General features: G+C 40.4%; 4 protein-coding genes and 2 long non-coding RNA genes across 7 annotated transcripts; 4 read left to right on the top strand and 2 right to left on the bottom strand.

The window, feature by feature from the left end:
- The first annotated feature begins 1,138 nt into the window (after positions 1 to 1,138).
- On the top strand, positions 1,139 to 4,207 carry LOC126607631 (uncharacterized). The gene is made up of 2 exons (XR_007617679.1): positions 1,139 to 1,228; positions 2,078 to 4,207. It is a non-coding gene; the product is annotated as an uncharacterized LOC126607631 (long non-coding RNA).
- Positions 4,208 to 5,359: 1,152 nt separating this feature from the next.
- Positions 5,360 to 7,030, bottom strand: LOC126607630 (uncharacterized). Its single transcript, XR_007617678.1, has 3 exons — positions 6,793 to 7,030; positions 5,899 to 6,127; positions 5,360 to 5,701 (listed from the first exon to the last, which is right to left on the bottom strand). It is a non-coding gene; the product is annotated as an uncharacterized LOC126607630 (long non-coding RNA).
- A 3,675-nt stretch (positions 7,031 to 10,705) lies between these two features.
- On the top strand, positions 10,706 to 11,713 carry LOC126606343 (protein ALP1-like). Of its 2 annotated transcripts, none has more exons than XM_050273713.1 (2): positions 10,706 to 11,030; positions 11,144 to 11,713. In XM_050273713.1, the coding sequence occupies exons 1-2, from the start codon at positions 10,928 to 10,930 to the stop codon at positions 11,581 to 11,583; spliced, it is 543 nt and encodes a 180-aa protein (XP_050129670.1). In that variant the 5' UTR covers positions 10,706 to 10,927; the 3' UTR covers positions 11,584 to 11,713. The 2 variants fall into 2 exon arrangements, with proteins under 2 accessions (XP_050129670.1, XP_050129669.1); XM_050273712.1 differs by having other exon boundaries at positions 11,126 to 11,713.
- A 1,771-nt stretch (positions 11,714 to 13,484) lies between these two features.
- On the top strand, positions 13,485 to 14,503 carry LOC126606342 (BAG family molecular chaperone regulator 5, mitochondrial-like). The gene has a single exon (XM_050273711.1). The coding sequence runs from the start codon at positions 13,658 to 13,660 to the stop codon at positions 14,363 to 14,365; it is 708 nt and encodes a 235-aa protein (XP_050129668.1). The 5' UTR covers positions 13,485 to 13,657; the 3' UTR covers positions 14,366 to 14,503.
- Positions 14,504 to 15,850: 1,347 nt separating this feature from the next.
- LOC126607009 (uncharacterized) lies at positions 15,851 to 23,260 on the top strand. Its single transcript, XM_050274425.1, has 11 exons — positions 15,851 to 16,180; positions 17,139 to 17,201; positions 17,340 to 17,410; positions 17,725 to 18,573; positions 18,671 to 18,764; positions 18,840 to 18,989; positions 19,094 to 19,792; positions 19,887 to 22,058; positions 22,168 to 22,228; positions 22,338 to 22,480; positions 22,670 to 23,260. The coding sequence occupies exons 1-11, from the start codon at positions 16,105 to 16,107 to the stop codon at positions 22,996 to 22,998; spliced, it is 4,707 nt and encodes a 1,568-aa protein (XP_050130382.1). The 5' UTR covers positions 15,851 to 16,104; the 3' UTR covers positions 22,999 to 23,260.
- LOC126607010 (uncharacterized) lies at positions 23,134 to 25,816 on the bottom strand. Its single transcript, XM_050274426.1, has 10 exons — positions 25,586 to 25,816; positions 25,399 to 25,470; positions 25,202 to 25,281; positions 24,633 to 24,732; positions 24,486 to 24,539; positions 24,291 to 24,368; positions 24,033 to 24,130; positions 23,883 to 23,940; positions 23,540 to 23,661; positions 23,134 to 23,436 (listed from the first exon to the last, which is right to left on the bottom strand). The coding sequence occupies exons 1-10, from the start codon at positions 25,799 to 25,801 to the stop codon at positions 23,283 to 23,285; spliced, it is 1,032 nt and encodes a 343-aa protein (XP_050130383.1). The 5' UTR covers positions 25,802 to 25,816; the 3' UTR covers positions 23,134 to 23,282.
- Positions 25,817 to 26,360: the final 544 nt, after the last annotated feature.

Genomic DNA, 26,360 nt, shown 5'->3' with positions numbered 1-26,360 from the left:
TCTCTGGAAGTACTCTTCCTCCATCCAGGGGTGGTATCTTTAACTGGTGGAGATGCACAAGGTAATGTATCAATTTCACTTGAAGCTTACTTGTAGTTTCAGGCTTGGTCAAGCGCGATACAAACCATGTAGTAAGAGTCCCCCAAGTCGCCGAGCTAGGGGGTCTGCTGAAAGAGGTGACAGACAAGGTAAGCAATCAGAGCTCCGACTGATTGTTCACCTTCTCCCCATCTTGCAGCAGCATGAAGGATAAAGAGAAGAAAAATGAAAAGAGATGATATGAGATACTTTTGCTTTTGAAGAAGTAACTTTCCACAGGCTTATTCTTGAACTGAGCTGAAGGGTTTTCTGGTTTCCTCCAGAGTATAAGGCCGACTGGAGAATTTGAGGGTCAAAACAAGTCCATCAAATCTAGAGTACGTTCCACCCTGCTGATATGGGATACTTTTGCTTTTGACAGAGTAATGGATGTATCGGCACGTGTGCTGTTACGCTTGTCTCCACATGCTTCCTTGTATCCTTCGCACTTGCCCTATCTGTTCCTCAAGCAGATGCGGAATCTTCCCTGGAAACATAAGATGTTGAAGATAAGTACTCGAGAGCAATGCCAGGTAAGTAATCAGGTAAGGGGTTCCAGGCAGTCAGTTCCTGGCTGGAAGCTTGATTCCAAGTGCTGACTGATTGCTCTCTTTCTCCTTGTCTTGCAGGTAAAAACAAGGCCAAAGGAAAAGACAGGGAAAAAGCATGATATGGGATACTCTTGCTTTTAACCCTGATGATATGAGATATTCTTGCTCTAGTATAGCTTGTTTGCAGAGGTATTATCGGGGGGAAAGAAAGCTGAATATTTCGAAAGGCTTCGTTGGGAGTGCCCTCTCAGATATGATGAAGGGTTGAGCATTTTTGCAGGTCTGCCTGTCCGTTGGGGATGGAGGTCGACATATATAGGAGTCTCCCTAACAACAAGTAGTAATGCTATTCCTTTACCCTGCTTGGTCATAGCACAGTAGTGGGAGCTGCCAGTTTCACATGTTTTAACTCTGTCAGAGCACTTTGAAAAAAGTGGTCTGTGGTATCTGGCTCTCGAGATTCGGAGAACGATGCCTCTTCGATTTTTGAGAAAGCAATCATGCTGGGGGTCTGGCTCTCGAGATTCGGAGAGCAGTGTCTCTTCGATTTTTGAGGAAGTAATCATGTTGGGAGTCTGGCTCTCGAGATTCGGAGGGCGGTGTCTCTTCGATTTTGGAGCAAGCAATCTTGTTGGGAGTGTGTGTCTCGAATGTGAGTAAAGGTTGGGCATGTTTGCTAGTCTACCTTGCCACGAAGCACAAAGGTTGACACACAGAGACTTTCCAATTATCCAGCAATGGTACTGTTCCTTTACCCTCTCTTCGATTTTGAGAAAGTAGTCATGTTGGGAGTCTGGCTCTCGAGATTCGGAGGACGATGCCTCTTCGATTTTGGAGCAAGCAATCTTGTTGGGAGTGTTTTCTCGAATGTGAGTAAAGGTTGGGCATGTTTGCTAGTCTACCTTGCCACGAAGCACAGAGGTTGACACACAGGGACTTTCCAATTATCCAGCAGTGGTACTGTTCCTTTACCCTTGTGGGTAATAATATGGTAGCTAGACCTTCAAAATTTATGTGTCTAAACTTTGTTAGTGCTGTTTCTTTGCTATTCTTTTACCTTTCTTGGTCAGAGAGATGTAGTGGGAGCTGCAAGCTTCACGTGCTCAACTTTGGCAGAGAACTTTGGCAAAGTTATCTGTGGTACCCATGAGCTATTGTTGCGTGTGGGAAGTGGGTGATTGAACAGTAAGATTCATGTGCTTTCTACTTCACCAGAAGTCTTCGACAGAATGCCCATAATTTCTGCAAAGCTGAGTGTGCGTGTGACAGGTGCTGACAAGGCTAGAAAAGTAGGTGCCTCTTCGATTTCTGAGATCGGCCCTCGTGGTCTCTGAGCAGCCCAGCTTTTGAGAAAGCGAGCGCCTCTTCGATTGATTAGGAGAACGATGCCTCATCGATTTTTGAGAAAGCAATCATGTTGGGGGTCTGGCTCTCGAAGATTCGGGGAGCAGTCTCTTCGATTTTTGAGAAAGTAATCATGTTGGGAGTCTGGCTCTCGAGATTCGGAGGGCGGTGCCTCTTCGATTTTGGAGCAAGCAATCTTGTTGGGAGTGTTTTCTCGAATGTAAGTAAAGGTTGGGCATGTTTGCTAGTCTACCTTGCCACGAAGCACAGAGGTTGACACACAGGGACTTTCCAATTATCCAGCAGTGGTACTGTTCCTTTACCCTTGTGGGTAATAATATGGTAGCTAGACCTTCAAAATTTATGGGTCTAAACTTTGTTAGTGTTGTTTCTTTGCTATTCTTTTACCTTTCTTGGTCAGAGCGATGTAGTGGGAGCTGCAAGCTTCACGTGCTCAACTTTGGCAAAGTTATCTGTGGTACCCATGAGCTATTGTTGCGTGTGGGAAGTGGGTGATTGAACAGTAAGATTCATGTGTTTTCTACTTCCCCAGAAGTCTTCGACAGAATGCCCATAATTTCCGCAAAGCTGAGTGTGCGTGTGACAGGTGCTGACAAGGCTGGAAAAGTAGGTGCCTCTTCGATTTCTGAGATCGGCCCTCGTGGTCTCTGGGTAGCCCAGCTTTTGAGAAAGCGAGCGCCTCTTCGATTTCTGAGATCGGCCTTCGAGGTCTTTGAGCAGCCCAACTTTTGAGAAAGCAAACGCCTCTTCGATTTCTGAGATCAACCCTCGTGATCTCTAAGCAGCCCAGCTTTTGAGAAAGCAAACGCCTCTTCGATTTCTGAGCAGGCGCCTCTTCGATTTCTGAAGCTCCGTCGAGTGCAGATTTTTATAGGGGCTGGCATTAAGTTCCAAAGCACACTTGAATCTCCACCAGTAGAAGCTTCATTCTTGCACTTCTAAGATCTTGATTTGTCCGACCTCTTCTCTCTTCAACAACTTTGAAAATGTCTGGCCCCTCCGACCGTCGTTTTGACTTGAACCTTGTTGAAGAGGCAACCCCGCCTTCTCCAGACAACATATGGCGCCCATCCTTCGTCTCCCCTACTGGTCCTCTTACCGTTGGGGATTCCGTGATGAAGAATGATATGACCGCTGCGGTGGTGTCCAGGAACCTTCTCACTCCCAAAGATAACAGACTACTTTCCAAACGGTCTGATGAGTTAGCTGTTAAGGATTCGCTGGCTCTCAGTGTTCAGTGTGCAGGTTCTGTGTCTAATATGGCCCAACGCCTATTTGCTCGAACCCGCCAAGTTGAATCATTGGCGGCTGAAGTGATGAGTCTCAAATAGGAGATTAGAGGGCTCAAGCATGAGAATAAACAGTTGCACCGGCTCGCACATGACTATGCTACAAACATGAAGAGGAAGCTTGACCAGATGAAGGAAACTGATGGTCAGGTTTTACTTGATCATCAGAGATTTGTGGGTTTGTTCCAAAGGCATTTATTGCCTTTGTCTTCTGGGGCTGTACCGCGTAATGAAGCTCCAAATGATCAACCTCTGATGTCTCCTCCTTCTAGGGTTCTGTCCAGTACTGAGGCTCCAAATGATCCCCCTCCGGTGCCTTCTCTTTCTGGGGCTCTACCGACTGCTGAGACTTCTCCTAAGCAACCTTTATGAAGGCTCCCTCTTGTGTGTTTATTTTGACTCATGTATATGTACATATTTGTAACTTATTGGGGATATCAATAAATAAGCTTTCCTTCATTTCAACGTACTGTGTTAAAAACACCAAAGCCTTCTTCGCTAAGTTCTTTGAATTTTCTTTTGTTGAAGCTTGTATGTTGAAGCTTTCTGAGTGGAGCATGTAGGTTGGGGTAGTGTTCCCTTAATTTTCCGAGTGAGGAAAACTTCTCGGTTGGAGACTTGGAAAATCCAAGTCACTGAGTGGGATCGGCTATATGAATCTTAGAACGCCATTGTGCTCGATCCTGTGTCATGTCCTTCGTTAGATCCAAGTACTCTAAGTCTTTTCTTAGAGTCTCTTCCAAAGTTTTCCTAGGTCTTCCTCTACCCCTTCGGCCCTGAACCTCTGTCCCATAGTCGCATCTTCTAATCGGAGCGTCAGTAGGCCTTCTTATTCAGAAGATAGCCATGTGATAAAAAAATTCAGATTTAAACCTTTGTGGTGAACTTTGTTAGGAATTAAGCCCAAAATCAAAATTTTCATTAGTTTCTCTGTTAAGCTTCCCTTTTTTTTAAGGGGTTAGGATCCTAAATCTCTACATTTGGGTTTCATGCATTTTCCCGCATTTCGCTATATTTAAGTCATTATGTGCCGTTCGGTTTTGTTCCCCTTCATCAGTTGTTACTTTCGTGCATCTTCATTGTGTTCCTCCTTCACTGGTTTTTCCCGCATTTCGCTATATTTAAGTCATTATGTGCCGTTAGGTTTTGTTCCCCTTCATCAGTTGTTACTTTCGTGCATCTTCATCGTGTACCTCCTTCACTGGTGTTCCTTCTCCTGTTTGTGGCTCACTGGAAATTCACTCATGGTTGAAAGAATCTTCAAATTCAATCAAGTAATCATTGCGCCTATTTTTCCGGGAAGGAGGGCTGTACTGGTTCTTCAATGTCATCTCACATTATGGGAAAGAAACAGAAATGAGGAGATCATAGAGAGAAGGAGGGCCTTACAAACAGATGCAGGGCCTACTTCCTCTCCAAAACATGCACGAAAACAATTTAGGAATAAAGAAAACACAAGGGATCAATATAGAATTACATTTTTACTTGATTGGATTAATCATTGAAGCATTTATATTGAGCCACAACGAAGGGAGTGCATAAATTCACAGAAATATGAAGTTTTGATTTTGTGGTTAACACAAAGATAACGGAAATTTGTTTTTTAGGTTTAAATCCTAACGGACTTCACTATAAGGGATTTAAATTTTTTATTTTTTTATTTTTTTTACCACATGAGCTATTTTCCAAATACCCTCTAATTAGGAATTTTTTATGTTCCGTATACTCCTTTTAATTTTGACTGTTGATTCTTCGTTGATTTGGCAGTTCAATGGGTAATAATTAATAAGAGAAAAACAAGGGTGGGCAAGAGGCCAAACAAAGTGTGCAGAATGGTTACTAACTCACCGTCCACTCTAGATTTAGCTCCTTTACTAGCAAAAGTGTCTCCGCGCAATGCTGCGGGTTTTAAAACCGTATAAAACATATAGAAAGTTATAAATGTATATACGATATATTTACATACATTTGAAAATCTTACAACCCTAATTACAAAAAGGAACAAAATAAGAAAGAATTTTGGCAATACCATTTATATACTGTGACTTCATATTATGCAAAATTTGTGCAAACCCATTTTAAGAATAACATATGTGATTCTTCATTGTACACATAATTAAATTGTTACCCCATTCTTCAACACTATCAATCTGTTTTTGCTTGGCTTACCCTCTCAATAACAAATTTCTCCCACTGAACACAAACGCACACAACCAACTACAGCTTCATTAAACTGGTTCTACAACGTTTGAATTGATGGTACACAATTCTGTGATTGGATGGGTCAAGCAAAACTGTATGCTTTTCATGCTTATCTAGGTTCAAGTGTATCCCTAATCTATACATTACCTAAGAAATCCTTGTAATTCACAGTGAAAATGTTCTGCTCAGGATCAGTGGTGTTGGAGAATCATCCCACTGCACATACACAACCCCACGAAAATCGAAAAATACATAGAATGAAGGCATGAAAATTTTAGATTTATTTCTAGCTTTTGAATTAAATAAAATCAAGCAAAAATCAAGCAACAAAATAAGCAAAAACGTGCTTAAGAAAAAGGGAAAAAAAAAAGTGTGTGGAAATCATTTTCCTTTGAGTAAAATGAAGAAATTACATGAATTGGGCCTGGGAATTCCGTTTGAAAATGTCAAAAATCATGCAGAATTTATGGCCTTCTTGATTGCGATGAACAAAGTGGACGAAATAGGCACATTGGGATGTATTTGTAGATCAAGACCTGGTGTTCTAGCTCCATCCATTGAGATGGAGTGAAAGGTCCTCTGCCTCCTGCTATACTCCATTGCATGGCAGCAACTCCATTACTCAACTCCCACTATTATGCCCTGAAACACAACCAGAAATCAGAAAACCGAAAGAAAAAAAATTATATATATATTTGAAGTTGAAATTTTTTTAAAAGAAAATTAAGCAATTCAGCGCCTTTGGAATTGGCCAAAAAACGGGAGAACTGAGCTTCTACACCTATAGTGAATATATTATGTGAATGTGGTTCTTGCTCTCTTTCTCTCAACATCACGATTATGAAACCTTCGACATAATCAAGAAAATTTTTCTAAAGCCCAATTACATTAAATCACAAATTCAAAACATTATTTTAACATGCAATTATCGAAACATAAATACATAACTGTAAATAAATCTTCACAGTTTTGGAGGAGGAGCAGAGAGGAGGAGATGTGCGACCACCATGAAGCTCCAGAAGGTTTTCTAGTCGACCAGGAAGGAAGAAATCATGGATCATATGACTTTTTGTTCAATTTTCATAGGCTATACACATTGTTCGAACAGATAATTCGGGTCTTTTAACAAATATTTAACAGACAGAACTCAAAAATTTCAACAACGAAAACAAAAGGTTCGAAATTTACTCAAACCCAACAATAACAGACGAAATTAAAATTAATTAGAGCAAAGTCGGTACAAATTCGAAATTCCAAAAACCAAAATTATACGCAAAATATCAGAATTTATAACACAAAGAACTCACCGAAATCGAATCGAATGGAGAGAATGAACCATCAGGATATGAGGAATGAGGCAAGGCAGAGGCTACTATGAGTGAGTTTTGGGTTATGGATTTCAGATTTCTCATTCAGGGAAAGGATGAGGATTCTAGGTTGGGGAAAGCAAGGAGCAGGGAGAAAATGGAGGATGCCCAAAAAAGCAAAATGATTTCTAGGGTTTGATGGAGTCTGCAGCCGATTGGACTTGCTAGAGTGTTTTATCACTGTGATGTCGAAGAGAAAGAACGACACCTAAGAACTCAGCATAAAGAATGGCAACCTTGTAATAACACAAACTAAGTAAGGGTAAAATCGGAACGATACTGTGCTTATGAACAGTGTTTCAGTTGATTTTCAGTTTTAGTATATATTGAAATTTGCGAATTCATTTGTTTAATCTAAAAATACATATTTTTATTTTCTTGGATTTGCTGCTTTTGTTTTTTTTCGAATTATATTCAATATATCAGGTACACGGCTTGTGCACCAAATGTCATAGTACAACTAATTAAATTTTTTTTTATTCTCAAGTACAATAGTTGATGTACCGAACTTTGTTAGCTTATTCCATAAAAATGAGCGTTTCCCACACTTTATGCAAACAAAAAAAAATCAAACATGAGAATCAAATGACTTACCAACTGGGTAGGTTTTAATTTCTTATGCAGTACGTATGTAGCAGTTATACAGGTTGCAGCAATCAAGTGAACTGGAATCGTTATGTCTGCAACGTGGGTTCCTTCAAGTTCATGTTTCCATTTTTTTCTTTTTAATTTATTTTTTATTTACTGTGTTTTCTGCTTTTGTTTTTTTTTTATTTGGAGATTTCTATCCTTTATCCATATTCCTAACAGTAAATTTAAATATTTTTGTTCGAAGGGCTTTAGGACCCGTTTGTTTGACCGGATTAGGGAGGACTGGACTGGACTGGACTGTAGTCCCTTGTTTGGTCTGCACCAGGATTAGGTTTAATGGGATTAGGTCTGACTCGCTGGGATTAAACCCCTTACTACGAGTTCTAAGCGAAGCACCCCGATCACCCCCGGACTCGTAAGACCTCTTGCGCTCCTGCGCTCCTGCGAGAGAGAACCTCGCTCAACCTCGATCCTCGCCGTGCTCCCTCCTTGCCCTGCTCCCTCATCTTCGTCCTCCTCATCCTCATCTCTGTGTCCTGCTCGCCCTCAACTCCATCCTGCTCGCCCTCATCTGGTAAACTTCGAATCCGACATTATTTCTTCGATTTTTTTTTTGCAGATCGTGATATTACTGGGCTTTATTTGATTTAGGTGTTTTGGGTTTGATAAATTTTCAATTATAGACCTCTGCACTTGAACAAATTAGGGTTTTGATTTTTAGGGTCAAATTGAGATTAGAATTTTCAATCATAGCTTGCCGTTGCTCTGGGCTTCGATTGATGGTTGATACATGCTTTTTAAGTTTGTATATCTTTTGATTCTGGTTTTCTAGGGTCTGTAGCTTTTAGATTTTAATTTCTTAACCAGTCAATTGTTGATTTGGATTATAAGTTACAAAACATTGTTGAGTTATTTGATTTAGGTGTGTGTGCAGTGTGTGTGTGTGCAGTGCAGTGTGTGTGTGAATGAGTGTGTATGCAGTGTGTGTGTGTGTGTGCAGTGTGTGTGTGAATGAGTGTGTATGCAGTGTGTGTGTGAATGAGTGTGTATGCAGTGTGTGTGCAGTGTGTGTGTGTGTGTGTGTGTGTGTGAGGGTAAGAGTGTGTTGCACTCTGTCCCCGTGTGTGTGTGTGTGTGACTGTGTTTGTGTGTGAGTGTGAGTGTAAGTGTGAGTGTGAGTGAGTGTGAGTGTGAGTGAGTGTGAGTGTGAGTGTGTGTGTGTTAGTGTGTTGCATTTTGTCCCCGTGTGTGTGTGTGTGTGACTGTGTTTGTGGGTGAGTGTGAGTGTAAGTGTGAGTGTGAGTGTGTGTGAGTGTGAGTGTATGTGCAGTGTGTGTGTATGCAGTGTGTGTTTGAATGCGTGTGTATGCAGTGTGTGTGTGAATGAGTGTGTATGCAGTGTGTGTGTATGCAGTATGTGTGTGCAGTGTGTGTGTGTGCAGTGTGTGTGTGTGTGTGTGAGTGTGTATGCAGTGTGTGTGTGTGTGTGAGTGTGTATGCAGTGTGTGTGTGTGTGTGTGTGCAGTGTGTGTGTGAATGAGTGTGTATGCAGTGTGTGTGTGTATGCAGTATGTGTGTGCAGTGTGTGTGTGTGCAGTGTGTGTGTGTGTGTGAGTGTGTATGCAGTGTGTGTGTGTGTATGTATGCAGTGTGTGTGTGTATGTAGTGTGTGTGTGTATGCAGTATGTGTGTGTGCAGTGTGTGTGTGTGAGTGTGTATGCAGTGTGTGTGTGTATGTATGCAGTATGTATGCAGTGTGTGTGTATGTATGCAGTGTGTGTGTGTGTGTGTGTATGCAGTGTGTGTGTGTGTGCAGTGTGTGTGTGTGAGTGTGTATGCAGTGTGTGTGTGTGTGTGCAGTGTGTGTATGCAGTGTGTGTGTGTATGCAGTATGTGTGTGCAGTGTGTGTGTGTGAGTGTGTATGCGTTGTGTGTGTGTGTGTATGTATGCAGTATGTATGCAGTGTGTGTGTGTGAATGAGTGTGTATGCAATGTGTGTGTGTGTATGCAGTATGTGTGTGTGAATGTGTATGCAGTGTGTGTGTGTGTATGTATGCAGTATGTATGCAGTGTGTGTGTATGTATGCAATGTGTGTGTGTGTGTGCAGTGTGTGTGTGTATGCAGTGTGTGTGTGTATGTATGCAGTATGTGTGCAGTGTGTGTGTATGTGTGAGTGTGAGTAAGTGTGAGTGTGAGTGAGTGTGAGTGTGTGTGTATGCAGTGTGTGTGTGTGTGTGCAGTGTGTGTGTGAATGTGTATGCAGTGTGTGTGTGTGTGCAGTGTGTGTGTGTATGCAGTGTGTGTGTGTGTGTGTGCAGTGTGTGTGTGAGTGTGTATGTATGCAGGGTGTGTGTGAGTCTTTGTCAGTGTGTGAGAGTGTGTATGTCCGTGTGTGTGTTAGTGTGAGTGTGAGTGTGAGTATGTATGTGTATTTTGCACATTTGTCCATGAGTGTGTGTGTATGTACTTGGTTTATAACCATGATATTACAATGTGAATGTTTTGTATTGTGTGGGGTTGATGCTGAATTGCAATTTTTTGTGGTTGTTGGTTGCAGAGAAGAGGAGCATAAACAGAAGGCTAAGACTAAGGCTAAGGCTAAGGCTACTGCATTACAGGTGTCCTTTAATTTCCCTCTTCACATGCAATGCCTAGCAATGATAGCAATCCTCATACTAGTGTTCTTAGACACATGTTTATAGATGTTTATAGATGTCCTTAATTTGTTTTTTGTTTTTTTTTTGTTTGGATAGATATGGATCGAATGAAGCTTTTATTGATCTTATTGTTAGAGATGTCTTATTTGGAGACAATTTGTATTTGTACGATTCTTGTGGTGATGATGCTACGTGGCAAACAGAGACATGTTGAACGACCCACATTGACTAACCGTTCACTTATTAGACGAGATATTAGTTTGTGTTATCTGAATGGTATAATAGGGAATACTGATACTGAATGTGTCAACGAATTGAGAATGGATAGAAGGACTTTTGGCATATTATGCGACTTACTTCGTCAAGATGGGAGGGTAAAAACTGATGGTTTGGTGTCTGTAGAGGAACAGGTGTGTATGACTTTACAAATATTAGCACATCATACTAAGAATCGTAGTGTTGGCGGTAGATTTTATAGGTCGGGAGAGACTATAAGTAGGTATTTCAATAGCGTATTGCAAGGAATTTTGCGATTACAAGGTATCCTACTAAAAGTCCCCCAGCCTGTGCCTATTGATTCTACAGATCCTAGATGGCGATGTTTTAAGGTATGATGAGAATTTTTTTTCATTTTCCCTAAGCTTTAACTCTTCATTCCCTTTGTATAAATTAACAACAACTTTTTTATTTTTTATTTTTAAGAATTGCTTGGGAGCATTGGATGGAACACACATTGATGTGCATGTACCTGAAATTGACAAACCAAGATACCGAACAAGAAAGGGTCGAGTCGCAACTAATGTGTTAGGTGTGTGTTCATGAGATATGCAGTTCATATATGTGTTTCCGGGGTGGGAGGGTTCCGCATCAGACTCTAGAGTGCTACATGATGCAATTAGTAGGCCTAATGGTTTTAAGGTACCAGCGGGTAAGACTATTACTTAGTCTCAACTTTGTAAGTTAGGTTTAGTTCTGTTTGTCAACTACAAAACACTAATAAGGTCTGTTTTTTTTTTTCATTAGGTTATTATTACCTTGTAGATGGTGGTTATACAAATGGTGAAGGATTCCTTGCACCCTATAGAGGAATACCTTATCATTTATCTGAATGGGAGGGACGAACACCTTCTAATAAGGAAGAATATTTTAACATGAAGCATTCTAAGGCAAGAAATGTAATTGAACGCTGTTTTGGCTTGCTAAAAGGAAGGTGGTCGATACTAAAGAGTCCATCTTTCTATCCGATAAGGACACAAGGTCGAATAATTACCGCTTGTTGCCTACTACACAATCTTATTAGGCAAGAGATATCTGTAGATCCAATGGAGAATTTGCCAATAATAGAAGATGGACAAAATACAGAAGAAGGTGAATATGTTGGTAGTGTTCAAACATCGGACCAGTGGACTGCAATGAGGAATGATATGGCTCAGGAAATGTATAATGAGTGGAGAGCAATTAGGAACCAGCAACCGAACTAGCTATATGTGTTAATGATAACATTTTATTTTAGTATTCCTTTTTATCATGCATTTGTTAGATATTAGCACAATGATTGGATGGTATGCAAATTAATTGGATATTATGCAAGTTGATTGGATATTATGCAAATTGATTATTTGTATGGTATTTTCCTTCATTAAAATATTTTTTGTTTAGGTATGGATAACGAAAATTTTTTGAATGCTACTCAAGAGCCAAAAGGAAGAAGGCGTAAATGGGAAGCATTTGAGGAAGAAGTATTACTAGGAGTTCTTGAGGATTTTGTTGCTCGGAAGCAACGGTGTGACACCGGTGTTTTCAAACAAGGTACTTTGGTTGAAATAGCAAAAGTTGTCAATGTTTTATGTCCTCATTCAAATATAAAGGCAAATCCACATATTGAGTCCAAGTTGAAGAAATGGAAAAAAACATATAGTATGGTCGTTGACATGATAAACACAAGTGGATTTGCATGGAATGATGTCAAAAAGTGCGTTGAAGTTGACAGTGATGACGCATGGCAAACTTATGTGCAGGTTCATATCCTATTTTATTTATGCATTAGTTATATTCTTGCTGCTATATTTGTTACGCATGCTAAATTTTAGTTTTGCTATGTTGATATAATCTTAGAGAAATAAAGAAGCCGATGGATGGAGAAGCAAACCTTTTCCACTGTTTGATAGATTTGCATATATATTTGGAAAAGATCGGACTACGGGTAATGTAGCCGAAACCCATGCTCAAATGGTGGAGGAACAAAGTCATGATCATGTTGGTGAAAGTGATATTGGAGGTGAAAATTTTGTTTCTTCAATGAACCAACAAAGCCAACAAAGCACCCCATCTGAAAATAGCCAAAGAAAGAGGAAAAGAGCTGTGGGAAGTTCAAGTGATGGAACCGAGGCAATTATCAGTGGACTGAAAGATTTTTATGTTGAAAGTGGGAAGATGATGCAAATGGTAACTGAATCTTTAGTTCAAGGTACTGCAGATCATACTGACATAGCTAATAAACTTGAAACAATGGGTCTCTCTCCTATGGATCAAATTGATGCATTGTCTCTTATTTTGGATAAACCAAAAAATGTGGGAGTGTTCAGGGCAATCAAACCGGAACTCAAGAAAGTGTTCGTCCAAAAGCTTTTAAGCGACAACGCAAGCGGATGAGGATTTTGGCTAATGTTAACATGGATGTATTTTATTAACGTTAACATGGATGTATTTTATTAATCATACAATCTTATGTTATGACTTATAACTTAGCTTTGCACTAGTATTTTGGCTTATGTTAACTAGCCATTTTGTAAATTATGGAGATCTATTTTGGCTAATGTTAACTAATGTTAACTAGGATTTTCTAAATTATGGAGATCTTATGTACTTGTATTTGTTGAAGTTGCATGTATTGGCCACTATTATTTTTCTTCTGTTGGGTGATAGAGTTTAAATCAAGCTACATTTGCAAATTAAACCCAATTCTATTAGCAGGTAATAGAAACAAAACAATTGTCAATTTTTTTTAAGATTCATAATATACATGGCAAAAATATGCTCCAATTAACCCATATCATGAGATTTGTAGCATTACTCTATTACACAATGGCAAAAATTTGTAGTCCTAGTCTAAGCAAACACAAATCTGGTGAACAGTACTGTTTTTCTTATCCTGCTTCTTAGTCCGAGACTGCACCAAACGCTTCACTAAGTTAGTCCAGTTTAGTCCAGTCTAAGCCAGTTCAGCTTAGTCCCGGCAGCTAGTCCAGTCCGAGACAGTCCAGCGCAACAAACGCACCCTTATAGTTCAATTATTTTTTATGAAACTTTAAGACACTAAACTTCTGACTTTCTGGCTTTCTAATATTTAGAGATTTGAGCATGCCAAGTTTATATACTTGAAACTTCTGGAACTTTCGCGCCCTTCCTCGATCAAATATCCCCTTTTCTATATAAAATATCCCAAACCTTCGTTTCTCAATCATCGAATTAGAAAAGTTTCCCAAGAAAAAGTTGTTCGTCTAAGCTTCCAAATCGTCTTCGTTTTCATTCAAGATTTCGAGATTCTCGTCACCCATGGATCCATTCTTCAGAAGGCATTGGCACAATTTCGCCCCACAACAACGGTACCCGCAGACCAATTTCGCGCCACAACATCAGAACCCGCAGAACGCGAGGCAAGTCCCGGTCCAGCGCCGAGCGGACCCGTCGCCGAAGGTGGTCTCAATCCCGGTCCACTACGTCGGGTCGGAGCGCAGCCGGTCGGATTCCGCGCTGAAAATCCAGAAGGCGTTCAGAGGGTTTATGGTGAGGAAAACCGTGAGGAAGATCGCCGCCATCAGAGTCGAGGTCGGTGAGATCGAGAAGCGGACTTCGAAGCGAGAGGCGGTGGAATTGATGAGGAGGGACGCCAAGGAGCGGCTGAGGGTCAACGAGACGCTGATGAACTTGCTGTTGAAGTTGGATTCGGTGAAGGGCGTCGACTCTGGAGTTAGGGATCTCAGGAGGGCCGTGATAAAAAAGGCGATTGCTTTGCAGGAGAGAGTGGACAGCGCTGTTGCTGAAAGTCCCCAAATCGACCAAACCCTAGAATTGCAATCCGAATCCCCTGTAAATTCGGACGAGACTCCGAATCTGCAGTCCTTGGAATTGGAATCGGCAGCCGAAGCCCACATCGAAACTGTTCCACACGGAAATGCGTGGGTATGCAGAGAGGAAGAAGGCGCTGTGAGGAAGAAGGCATGCTGCTGCGACTACAGATTTCGTGTCCAAGTACCAAGTTAATAAATAATGCAAGGAGACAATGACATTTGCTTATCTTCCTATTTACATTTTGACTTTTGCTCGTGTTTCTATTTACATTTTGGCTTTTGTTGTAAAGCATTCGGAAACTTAATTATTTGATTGATGAAATTTGATGCTTTTTTGGTGTCTTGGCGACATTGATTTTGTAAGTTGATTGGGGTTCGGTTCTCAACGCTCTCATGTGTTTTTATCATTTGATTGGCCTATTTGACCCCAAAAAAACATGATTGGTCTATTTTGTATAAAAGAATATATATTCGCTTCTTTTAAATAAATAATATTGTTTGTTAAAAAAAAAGTATTGTTTATATAAAATAACAAACAAAATTATAGCTCATGGGCCGTGTTGTGGTTAGTTTTGGGATGGATAGAACGCAAGACTCAAACCAAGCCCAACCTATTCACTTTGCGACGACACTGCGTTTCAGTCCAGTTCGCAGTTGACGGCCAATAAACGCAAAAGCAAAAAATAAATAAAAAATAAATAATTCGTTGGCTTTTTGACAGTTTAGTCATGAAACCTTTCTTTAACGCCTTTTTCCCAGGAGTTGAAAATCCAAAAGTAAAAATATTTAATATTATTTAAAGAAAATTAATGAAAATTATTTGAAAATTTTGAGTTTTAAAGATAAGAACAAAATAAAGGGTAAAATAAAAGGTAACAGATTGAATTTTTAGTGTAAAAATATTATTTTTTGTTAAAATAAACAATACCGAAAGTTTTTCGTTAAAGTTCTCTATTATTTAATTCAAAACATTGTTTAATTTTAAATAAGGGTTTTTATATTAACACTCCACAAAATGTTGAAGGCATCCCACATTAAAATTTAATATTAAATGACTTATTTACTCCACTATGCAATAACAATTTTGACGTTATTAGGTTTTAAAAAAAATAAAGATTTATAAATACATCCCAAATCACTTTTAGCGTATTATTTATCTTCTCAACTATCAAACATGTTGATTAAGAAAAATTGTTTTTGATGAATGGAACACGAAATCAATGTTTTAGGAGCTTCACATGAGGTAAGACTTCATAGTTTTCATTGTTTTAGCGATTTCGATGATATCGATAATTATTTAATCTTGCGTTTGCTGCATTATTTAAATTTCTATATTCATATTCATCTTTCAGTGTTCATATGGTTAGATTCAATCTCTGAAAATTAAAAATGAGTGTTATAAGATTTGAGAAATGTGGGGGTAAAGAAAATGTGGGGTGTATGTACAAAATATAATATGTATATTGAGAATGTGGGTTGTGGGGGTATTATGGAAAAGTAAATGGGGTGTATTAAGATAAAACTTTAAGTGAAAAAATAAATGTGGGGTGTATTAAGTTTGTGGGGTTTATTCAACAATTTGTGGGATGTTAATATAATTAGCCTTAAATAAACTATTATTTATTCTACTAAACAAGCAACCTGAAATCGTTTACTTGATTAGTTGATTTGGCTGTTCTGACCACCACCCAAAACACTCACCCTTTTCTTCTGCCACCTCTCTCTCTCTCTCTCTCTCTCTCTCTCTCTCTCTCTGTGCTCTCAGTGTCGTTGTACAAAACTCTTCTGCGAAACCCTAGATTTTCTGAATTTCAAAAATTCAATCCTCAACGCACAATCTCCCTCTCTCTCTGTTGGAGCTCCAATCCACTGCGCGCTTCTTCTCCCTCTCTCGATCTCCTCTCCCCCTCCCTCCGACTTCCTCACTTTTCGATGGCGGAAGGCAAGCTCGATCTGCCCGACGATCTCCTCTCCTCCAAACCCTCCGATCAGTCCTGGACCTCCAAAGGTACTTCCGCCGTTTCAGTTTTCTCCTGCAATTTTATTTCCTTGGCAATTCAATTTTTTTTCGATTTGGGTATTCATTGGATTTGATCGATGTGAAGCTAATGTAAGGTGAATGGTTACTGATCTGGAGCGTTTAAGTATGTATTGGACCAGTTCATTTTTTATTTCTTTCGGCATCAGGTTCCTTAATTTCGGCTTCCTGCATCTTGAGCTGTTCGAATTTTTATGTTTTGGTTGAATGTTTCGTGTATTGGATTTTGTTCAAATCAGTTTTTCTTCTCTCATTTTTTGTTGTTGTAATTTTAGCATTCGAACTTGATCTTTAACACTAATGTATTGTAATCCTTCGTGTTTTTACTATCGCCATATTGAATTATCCTATTGATTCTGTGTTCTGTATTTCATTGATCTTTATGTTTTAAGATCAAGTAAAGAAATTTGCACGTGCTACAGTCTTTAGATGACAAAGATGATTGTTATCAAGTATTCAATTTGTTGATTGTTATCGCCTCTTTCGATGACAAAGATGGTTTACGGTTAAATTCTTTCGTTGAATCAGTGAAAGGGAGAACTTATATTTTTCTGATCAACTGTAGTGCAATCATGGATGTCAAGAATTCTTGAGATTTATTCTGGTGTGCAATGAAAGCGAATCTAGGGAGTTAGTATTCATAGTAGTTCAAGTGGTTACTATTATTAAGCTCTCACTGTTTTTATTTTTTTTGTTGGAGTTCACTAATGGCTGCTATAGTTCTCTCCTCGCCAGAAATGCTCTTTGAATTTCAGTTCCACTATTATATCTTTATTTGCAGTTAACAAAAATGTACAGTTCCTTTATGGTTCATCTAGTGTTATGGGGTCAGCGACTTTATTACTGGATTAGTGTGGAACATTGAGTGGCTTTGTAATGAGAGCATAAACATAGATTTGTGTTTTAATATGTGTTCGTGTTTTGGCAGTTGAAGCCTCTGGAGGAAATGATGAAGAAAAGGTGCTTATTGGGTCATCTGATGACTCGAAAGGTGAGCTTTGTTCAAGTTTTTAGCATTAATTTCATGAGCTGTAGAGTCGATTAAGTAATATATTTTGCTTCCCCTATTTGTTGTTTGTTTCGTCTCACTTTCATCTGATTTTGTATTGCTAATTTATAAATTTTGCAGATCCAGCTGCCTCAGAGAGCATACCTTTGTCCCCCCAGTGGCTTTATGCCAAACCCAGTGAGTCTAAGTTGGTATGTGTTCTAGAGATTGAATTTCTTTTAGTGTTAATTGACTTTTTTTTTGGGTATATGTTCTTCTGTTATCTCCCTGAATCAGGATTAGTTGTAGTTAATTCAATCCTCTATACTTATTGAAAGACTTTGTACTTGTTACCGAAAAAAAAGAGACTTTGTACTTGGAATTGTGCAGCTGCTTTCTTCATACTCTGATTTTATCTGCATATAGTGAAAACTCAACATATAATCAATGTACAGCCATTTAAACCTGGATTACTTGGAAATTCACAACTTAGCTGACTAGTCATTAAATTTGCTGTATATTACAGGAAATGCGCGGCCCAAGTTCCCTTGGAAACTCTACTGATAGCAACCAGAAGGAAGGTTGGCGTTTGGAAGGATCTGATGACAAAAAAGATTGGAGGCGGCCTGCCACTGAAAGTGAAAGTAGCCGTCGTTGGCGTGAAGAGGAAAGAGAAACTAGCTTGCTTGGTGGCAGAAGAGACCGAAGGAAACCAGAACGCCGTGTCGACAGTGTTCCAGTGAGAGACACAACTGACAATAGGGCACTGCCTGCATCTGAAAGGTGGAATGATGGCCGTACTTCTGCACATGAAGCACGGCGTGATAGCAAATGGTCATCAAGGTGGGGTCCTGAAGACAAAGAAAAGGAGACTCGAACTGAAAAGAAAACAGATGTGGAGAAGGAATATGCTCACAGTAACAGTGACAATCAATCCCTTGGAGGTAACAACCGTTCAGCTTCTGAGCGCGAGTCAGATTCTCGGGATAAATGGAGGCCACGCCATAGGGATCTTCACTCTGGTGGGTCAAATGCTTACCGTGCTGCACCAGGATTTGGACTTGAAAAAGGACGGGTGGAGGGTTCAAATTTGGGATTTACCCTTGGAAGAGGGAGGGCATCTGGTGTCGGGAGATCATCTGCAGGTGTTATTGGCTCTGCTCCTTCTGGAAAAAGTGAAAGTGTTCCTGGGAAACCTAGGCACTCAGCTGATAGTTTTTGCTACCCAAGGGGAAAGCTTCTTGACATTTATCGCCAGCGAAAGCTTGATCTATCTTTTGCTACCATGCCAGATGAGATGGAAGAATCGCCTCCTACAACTCAAGTGGGCTTTGTGGAGCCATTAGCTTTTCTTGCCCCCGATGGTGAAGAGGAGGTAAGAGATAGGATTGGGCATCTTGTGAATGTGGATTATTTTTCTTTAACGTACTGATTCTTTTATGGTTTTTAATTGGTTCGTGTATTGCTAATAGGCCATCCTCAGTGATATATGGAACGGAAAGATTACAAGTAGTGGGGTAGTATACAATTCATTTAGAAAGGGAAGATCAACTGAAAACAATACAGGTATTTTCAACTCAATATTTCCCAATTTGCGTCCATTTTTGGAACTGTCGAATTTGTAAAACACTCATTCTCTAGGTGGCGGAGACTTGGAAGCTGTTGATGGAGTTCTGGGTATTTTGCCCTCGAGCATCACCGAAGAGACAAACAATATCTTGCAGGAGTCTGCAAATGCTGATGATTATGGGACTTCATGGAATTCTGGTGCACAAAGGAATGTGGTAGATGGTGAGTTGCAGTTCATTTCTGATTTGGCATGTTGTCTGTTGTATTGAACTATATGAAGGTATTGTTGACTGGAACATCTGAACAGTCTACTTATTTTATTGCAGAAAAAGATGTCAATCATAAAGAATGGGAAACCAAATCTAGTGCAGAAAAGGACCTTGATGGATTTTCTCAAACATTTCAGAAAAGTAATGGTATCTGCAGTGATGTTGAGACTGATGGTGGCAGTAGGAAAAATGAAGCTTCTTTTTTATCCAGCCATTCTTTGTCGAATGACATTGAGTTTGCAACTTCTGACTTAAGATCAAAACTTCACGATGGTTCAAATACTCTCTATGCTTTTGGCTCGTCTGAGCAGAATCTGAATAATAATTCTCGGGTGAAAGAGTTAGAAAGGGATGTCCCTCCTGAGGATTTATGTTTGTATTACCTTGATCCTCAAGGGGCGGTTCAGGGACCATATTTGGGGGTAGACATTATTTCATGGTTTGAACAAGGGTTTTTTGGGACAGACTTGCCTGTTCGATTGGCAGATACTCCTGAAGGAACACCTTTCAAAGAATTGGGGGAGGTCATTCCGCATCTGAAAGTTTGGGATGCGCATGGGAATATTGTAAATCCAACTTCTCATATAGAAGAATCAAGTGGCTCCTTAGGGAATATAGAGTCTAGCTTACCTTCTTCCGATCTAAATAGCCTTTCAACTCTGCATATTCAACCTAGAAATTCTGAGCCTGAAGCTCCACTACAACTGCCACATTCAACGGGTCAAAGCTTTAATGATTTTTGTGCAGAAGATGAAGGTTTGTCTGTAATAATAAATTCTTTTTGGTCTGTTTATTGTGCTGACAGATGGTTTTTCCGTTATCTCAACCTATTTCATCTTTAATTTTCCAGATATTGTGTTTCCAGGAATACCTGGAACCACCGGCTATTCTACTGCAAGATCTTCTGGAGCCATTCATGATTCTATTGAAAATTCTATTGGCCACCTTCCTTCTCCAACTGAGCTGACAGAATCTGGTGTGCCTATTCAGAATGATAATAAGTTGCACCCCTTTGGCTTGCTTTGGTCTGAGTTAGAAGGCGGTCAAACAAAACAAGTCAAGCCAGCCAATAGGCCTTCTAACATGGGGAGGGCTGTTCCATTTAGTGGAATTTCTGATACAGCGATTCTTGCTGAGACATGGTCTGATGTTCATAGAAAAAATGCAGTCTCTGATACAAACCTGTATCAAGACATGGTAGCCCCACGTCAATTGGCACACATGGAACAGGAACCCAGTCATTATGATTTAGCGGAGCAGCTTATGTCACAGCAAATTCGACAGCAGCAGCTCCAACAGCGGAATATGTTGTCTAGCTTTGGACACTTGAATGATGCAGCATTAGAGCATTTGCCAAGTCAGAATCTTATCCACCAACAGTTAGCCAACCATTCTTCAGCAGATCTGGATCATCTTTTGGCACTTAAGATGCAACAGCACCGGGAGGCTCAGCTCCAGCAACATCAGCAACTGCAACAGCAGCAGTTTCATCACCAGCAGAAGCTTTTACAGGAGCAACAGCAGTCCCAACTGCAACAGGTGCTTCTTGAACAACTGCTGCGTGGTCAAATGCATGATCCTGCGCTTAGGCAGCCACACATTGATCCTGTCAGAGCAAACAACGTTATTGAACAGGTTCTATTAGAGCAGCGCCTTATGCATGAACTCCAACAAAGGTCTCACCATTTTCCAAGGCATGTTGATCCATCTTTGGAGCAGCTTGTCCAAGCGAAGTTTGGTCAGTCACCCCCACAAGCAGATTTTCTTGATCTACTGTCTCGTGCGCAGCATGAACAAATTCAATCATTGGAACATCAGATGCAAGCCAGGCAGTTACCAACGGGGATGAGACAGAGGATGGAAGACGACAGACATGGTGGTTCTGTCTGGCCAGCAGATGAATCAAATCAGTTTTTGAGGACCCATGCTGGTGCTCAGCGAGCTCACTCTTCCGGATTTAGTCCTTTAGAATTTTATCAGAAGCAACAGAGGCCATCCCATGAGGAGCAGCTTAGCCAACTTGACCGTAATCTTTCATTGCAGGATCGACTTCAGCAAGGGTTTTATGAGCCTGGCTCTCATCCGTTTGAGCGGTCTATGTCACTGCCTGCTGGGGCACAAGGGATGAACTTGGATGCTGTAAATGCCATGGCTCGTGCTCAGGGCTTGGATATGCAGGATTCCCTTGGACGGATGCCATCGGGTGGTCAATTGGGAACATTTTCATCTGGAATCCATTCTCATAATCCTCATCACCCTCTTCCTAACCAATTTCATGCTTCACATTTGGATGCAATTGAGGGTCACTGGCCTGAGAAGAATGAACAGCTAGAAAATGATTGGATGGACTCTCGGTTTCAGCAGTTGCATATTAATGCTGAGCGGCAGAAAAGGGAGTCAGAGATCAATATTCCTTCTCAGGATCGAGGTTTATGGATGTCAGATGGATTGAATGAAGAGCATTCAAAGAGACTATTGATGGAGTTACTCCATAAAAAATCAGCCCATCAACCTGCTGAGTCATTGAATGTCAACAATGGCATCTTCTCTGATAAAAGGCCTTCATCTGGCATGTACTCTGGTTCAAGCTCTTCAAGTCACCCATTCAGTCTTCATTCAGACCAAGAAGCAGGTCTAAATAATTCATTTCGAGTAGGATCATATGGTTCAAATCATATGGAGCTCCCACAGGAAGAGCGGGCCAGCAGCATGGAAAGCAATGAAAAGTTGGTGTATAGATCTGATTCTGGAGCATTGGTTGAGAGAGAGTCATTCTTGGCTGGCATCAATGCTACGAGTCAGCCGATTTACACAAATTCTAACATCATTAGTAAGTCTTCTATCAGTAAAGAGGTTTCGGAGTTGGAGGGAAGGAAGCGTGGGACGAAGAGTGAGGGGATCATTAGGGGACAAGCGTTTGACACTCGAGAACAAATGGTTGAACAAGCAGTGTTGGCTGCTCCAGATTATGAGGAGAGGTCAGCAAATTCCCTTAACATGCGTTCGTCATCTGGTGTTTCAGGTATTTCTTGTTGCTTCTTTTTAATATTGACGCAGTGCATAATGCTCAAAATTGTTCATGTAAGAGTTTTGGTTTTCTAAATTTTGTGTGTTCCCATGGGGGAATGTAGGCTTTCATAGCGACAAGATTGGCCGAAGTAATTCATTTGCGGAAGAAACAACCAGGGATCGGTACATATACGACCTTGCTCTTATTGGTCCCTTGTCTTGATCATCCAAATTCTTCAGAGCATGTATAGAAGTAATTCCTTTTCTTTCTTTTTCCGGTACAATGCCACAGGGTTCCAGCCCCATCCAAAACTCAAGATAATATTCTGCTGAGACGACCTCCTGTCTCAAGCGCTTCAGCATCCCACGAAGGATTGTCAGAACTGATCTCTAATCCAGTCTTCCGAGGACAAAGTGCAAGTGCTGCTCCAGATGGTATGTACATCTAGCTCTCTAGTTGTTTCTTATCTTGGCACGACCGGTTTGCGGTCGGTCTAGTTGCTTATCTCAAAGGTTAACAACTTTATAGCTCCACCTACGTTGTTCTAACCCTTTGTGGCAGCAATGTGGGAAGATTCTTAATTGCAATCAGATTGACAAATAATGTTTTTCTGAAATCTACAGGGGGGAGGCAAGACCCCGTTGTTCATCCAGTAAACCAAGGTTCTGATGCCTTGCCGTCATCTTCAAAGAAAGAAATTCAATTTCGCCGTACTTCTTCCGCCAGCGATGCTGATGTGTCAGAGGCTTCATTTATGGATATGCTTAAGAGTAATACCAAGAAGCTGGCTCCGACGGATGCCCATGCGACGGCGGGAGAAGATGCAATGCAAGGGAACCGGAGTGGCAAAAAGAAGGGAAAGAAAGGGAGGCAAATCGATCCTGCCCTCCTCGGTTTTAAAGTTACCAGCAATCGGATAATGATGGGCGAAATCCATCGCATAGATGATTAGGCCCGTTTGTTGTGTAATTTATGTGTAAATCTCCGTTTCATGATAGTCTCGTATAGAGGTTTAGAACACTCGATGTAAAGCATCTCCGGGTGAAAATTCTTTTATTTTTTCTCTCCCCGTCTCCATCCGTAGTGGTTTGATAAAGATCGATTGATCAGCGATCTGAATTTCAAGGATAGTGATCCAATGATACATCTGTATAGATGGAAATTAAAATCGAAGTTGGGATAATATCAGTATGATTATCGGCCCTTCACTGGCACATATTTGCTTACATTTTGAACTTAGGAAAGCCATTGATTTCGGAAAAGTTGCAACGCTGTTCTTCCCATGATCGACTCCAACTCCGAAGACGATAGCGGCACTCCATTGACGATGAGAGAAACGGCTTCTTTGGCTCCTTTATAGCCACACTCGGGAACAACAAATGGAAAATCACTGCAACGAAGACTATTAGTGTTAGAATCTGCTTCCTGCCCGATCAGGAAGGAAGCAATTTGTTTCAAATTTCAATCCAAAGAAACAAGAGAAACACGGCTACCTGCCCCACATGACGCGGTTAGCACCAAAGCTCGACACGACTTGGGACAGTAAATGAGATAAATCCTCGTACGGAAATGGCATTCTCGACAACCGGAACAGCGCACTGAATTTGACATAGACCTGGCCACGAAAATATCACGTTATGCTTAAGAATCAGACTATCAATGTGGGTGACTATAAGTTGGGGAACAAGGAGAAGTGAACAGGCATTGGACAGAGATGCCAAAGTGGTTGCAAGGATTCATGACTCTGTTTTATACCCGATCCAATAATCTAGTCGTTTTCACCCTCCTCGGTCAGCAGATATGTAACTACGAGAAGGTATTCTGGAGCCTTTTTACCTGTGGGAATCTGGATAGCTGTAAAAGTGCAGAGAAAGCGAGCTTTTCCTCATCGTTTCTGCAAGAAAAGAACCTTAAAGTAAGAAGAGTTGCAAATGGTCTGCAGAAACATTGATTCTTTGTAGCAAAGTAAATTATGGGAAAACTCACATTGGTGGTTTGCAGAAAGCCAAATGATCAAGCAATACAGCTGTTGATGGAAACTCCGTGCACAGCTCCTCAATTTCTGATATGTGCAAACCGAGGCCCTGAATTACCCATTTTTTTTTAGTAAATAAACATGTCTGAAACTCCAATAGCACCCAACTCCTCCCTGCCCTCTCCCACAGACGCGCGCACACACAGAGAGTAATAGAACAAAAAGTTGCAACCAATTTTCCAAAGATAATAAGAAAGGATAAGGAACACCTTCATACACATGAAACCAACTGGTACTCCAAGTTCTCCTGCCTTAGAGAACATTGCCTTTCCTACTTCATTGGTCATCTGCAGAAGCCCTCAAGTGTTATCACTTTAGGACAAACTTACTCCATATTTTGTGGCGTTTCACCGGGATATGTACATCTTAAAACATGTACAGAAGTTCAAAAACATCTAAATTACCTGTTGACCAGAAGGCCACAAATATGGATTGAAGCGAACAGCACGATAGTTATCCTAGCATAAGAGAAAATTTTGTCAAGGTAATTCCTTGAAGATATTAGAGAAAAACCCGATTAACATTAAAATTATAGGAAATTATCCAAAGACCTTCAAAATGAGATTTTCAAGCTGCTTAATCCCACTTCCATCTTCGGCTGGATTTGCTAGACAACAACCGACAAATTTAGAAGGGTACTTCTTCAACACACTGTCCCAAGATAAAAGCAATAAGGTTTAGGCTATAACCTTAAATGATATGTTGTAAAGAACTATAAATGTGGAAGATACAACTTAGATGGAGCATGACTAAGAAGTGTCGGACATGGCGTGATGAACTTCTGACCATTAGTCTTAGTTGTTTAGTTCTGAAATTCAAGTCAACAGGGAACGCAAAGTTCACTAGGTGGGAATTGGGATACAAACTTTGATTCTGTGAGACATGACAGTAATAATGTTGATGCTGCGATTTGGCAGTTGAGCCGTCTAGCTACCGGGTTTTACAGTCGAAACATAAGATCAGGTACCATACAGATATTTTTCCCATGTCAACTAAAGCTTCATGATTTTGTTGTTAACGTGACTGACATTATCTCAAGTAATCTATCTTACTATAGTAGGAGAAATCGGAGAAGAATAACTTCGACATCGATTTGAAGAAAGATCAAACGTAAACAGACCTTGTCACCAAAGAATGATCAAATTTGTGATTAATGGGCTGCACGATAAGTGCACCGTCAACACCTGCTTCTTCCATACACTGGAAGGGGAGAAAATCAGCATATTTAATCAGCATATAATTTCAACTAAAATATCATTAGATCAAACAAGAAATACACACAAAAGAGACAGCTTGATGAAAGTCATATGATCACACCTGAAGCAAGAAATCGACATCTCCAGGCAAAGTGGGTTCTTGGCCAGGAAAGTAAGGGTATTTATCCGCAGCCTACAAAACCCAAAACCCAAAATTCCAAATACCATATTAACTTGAGAAAAATCAATAAAAAAATTAGTAGAGACTTGCAGAGCAGTTAAAAAACTTTGGTGGGTTTTACTTGTACCTCTTGAGGGGATGCCCACACATGCAGATGTGAATCTATGATTTTGGGTTTACTGGCAGTGGAAGCCATTGAAGCAGCAGCAGCAGCAGAAGCAGAGGCAATGAGCCGGGTCTTCGTTGAAATGTGGGCAAATGGTCGCGTACGTTTAAGTCGTACCAAAGGGAGTGCAGCTGGAGGTGAAAGCAGAAGAGATGTGACCCTCGCGGCCGTTGCCATTGGATTATGGCTATAAACCGTTTCACTGCTTCAGTATCACATATATGATACACACCCGGCCCAATCTGGGCCCAATTATCAGCGAACACCAGCAGTCCACAAAATATATATATTTTTTTTTTCAGTTTAATGCAACAACAATTAAAAAAAACAAAGTGTTGCAATTAATCACCTAAAGCTTCAAATTGTGTTACAGTTTACTTTATATTTCTATTTCTGTCTACTTTCCGTCAAAAACTGACACGCGACAAGAATATACTCATGGTTTTCAATACCAGTTCTGTCATTCACTCTAAAGAATACGAATTTGATGAGTATTGGAGAAAAATTGTTAAAGCTTTTTATGAAGAAAAAGAGCCTACATAATAAAATCTTTCGCCGCAATAAAATGTACGTTGGATAACAGGTTTCAGATACCCAGTAACATGCAAAAATGCCCTTGAAAAAGAGTGCTAATGAAGAGTATGGAGGCCAATTTGTGCAAAACAACAGAAGCTTGAGTGAAAGTTGTAAAACAATATGGTTGTCTAGTAATTTAAATTGTTTCGGCTAGACCAAC

The sequence above is a fragment of the Malus sylvestris genome, chromosome 16 (assembly GCF_916048215.2).
Source record: "Malus sylvestris chromosome 16, drMalSylv7.2, whole genome shotgun sequence".
Lineage (NCBI taxonomy): Eukaryota > Viridiplantae > Streptophyta > Magnoliopsida > Rosales > Rosaceae > Malus > Malus sylvestris.
This window is presented reverse-complemented; position numbering and strand designations above follow the sequence as displayed.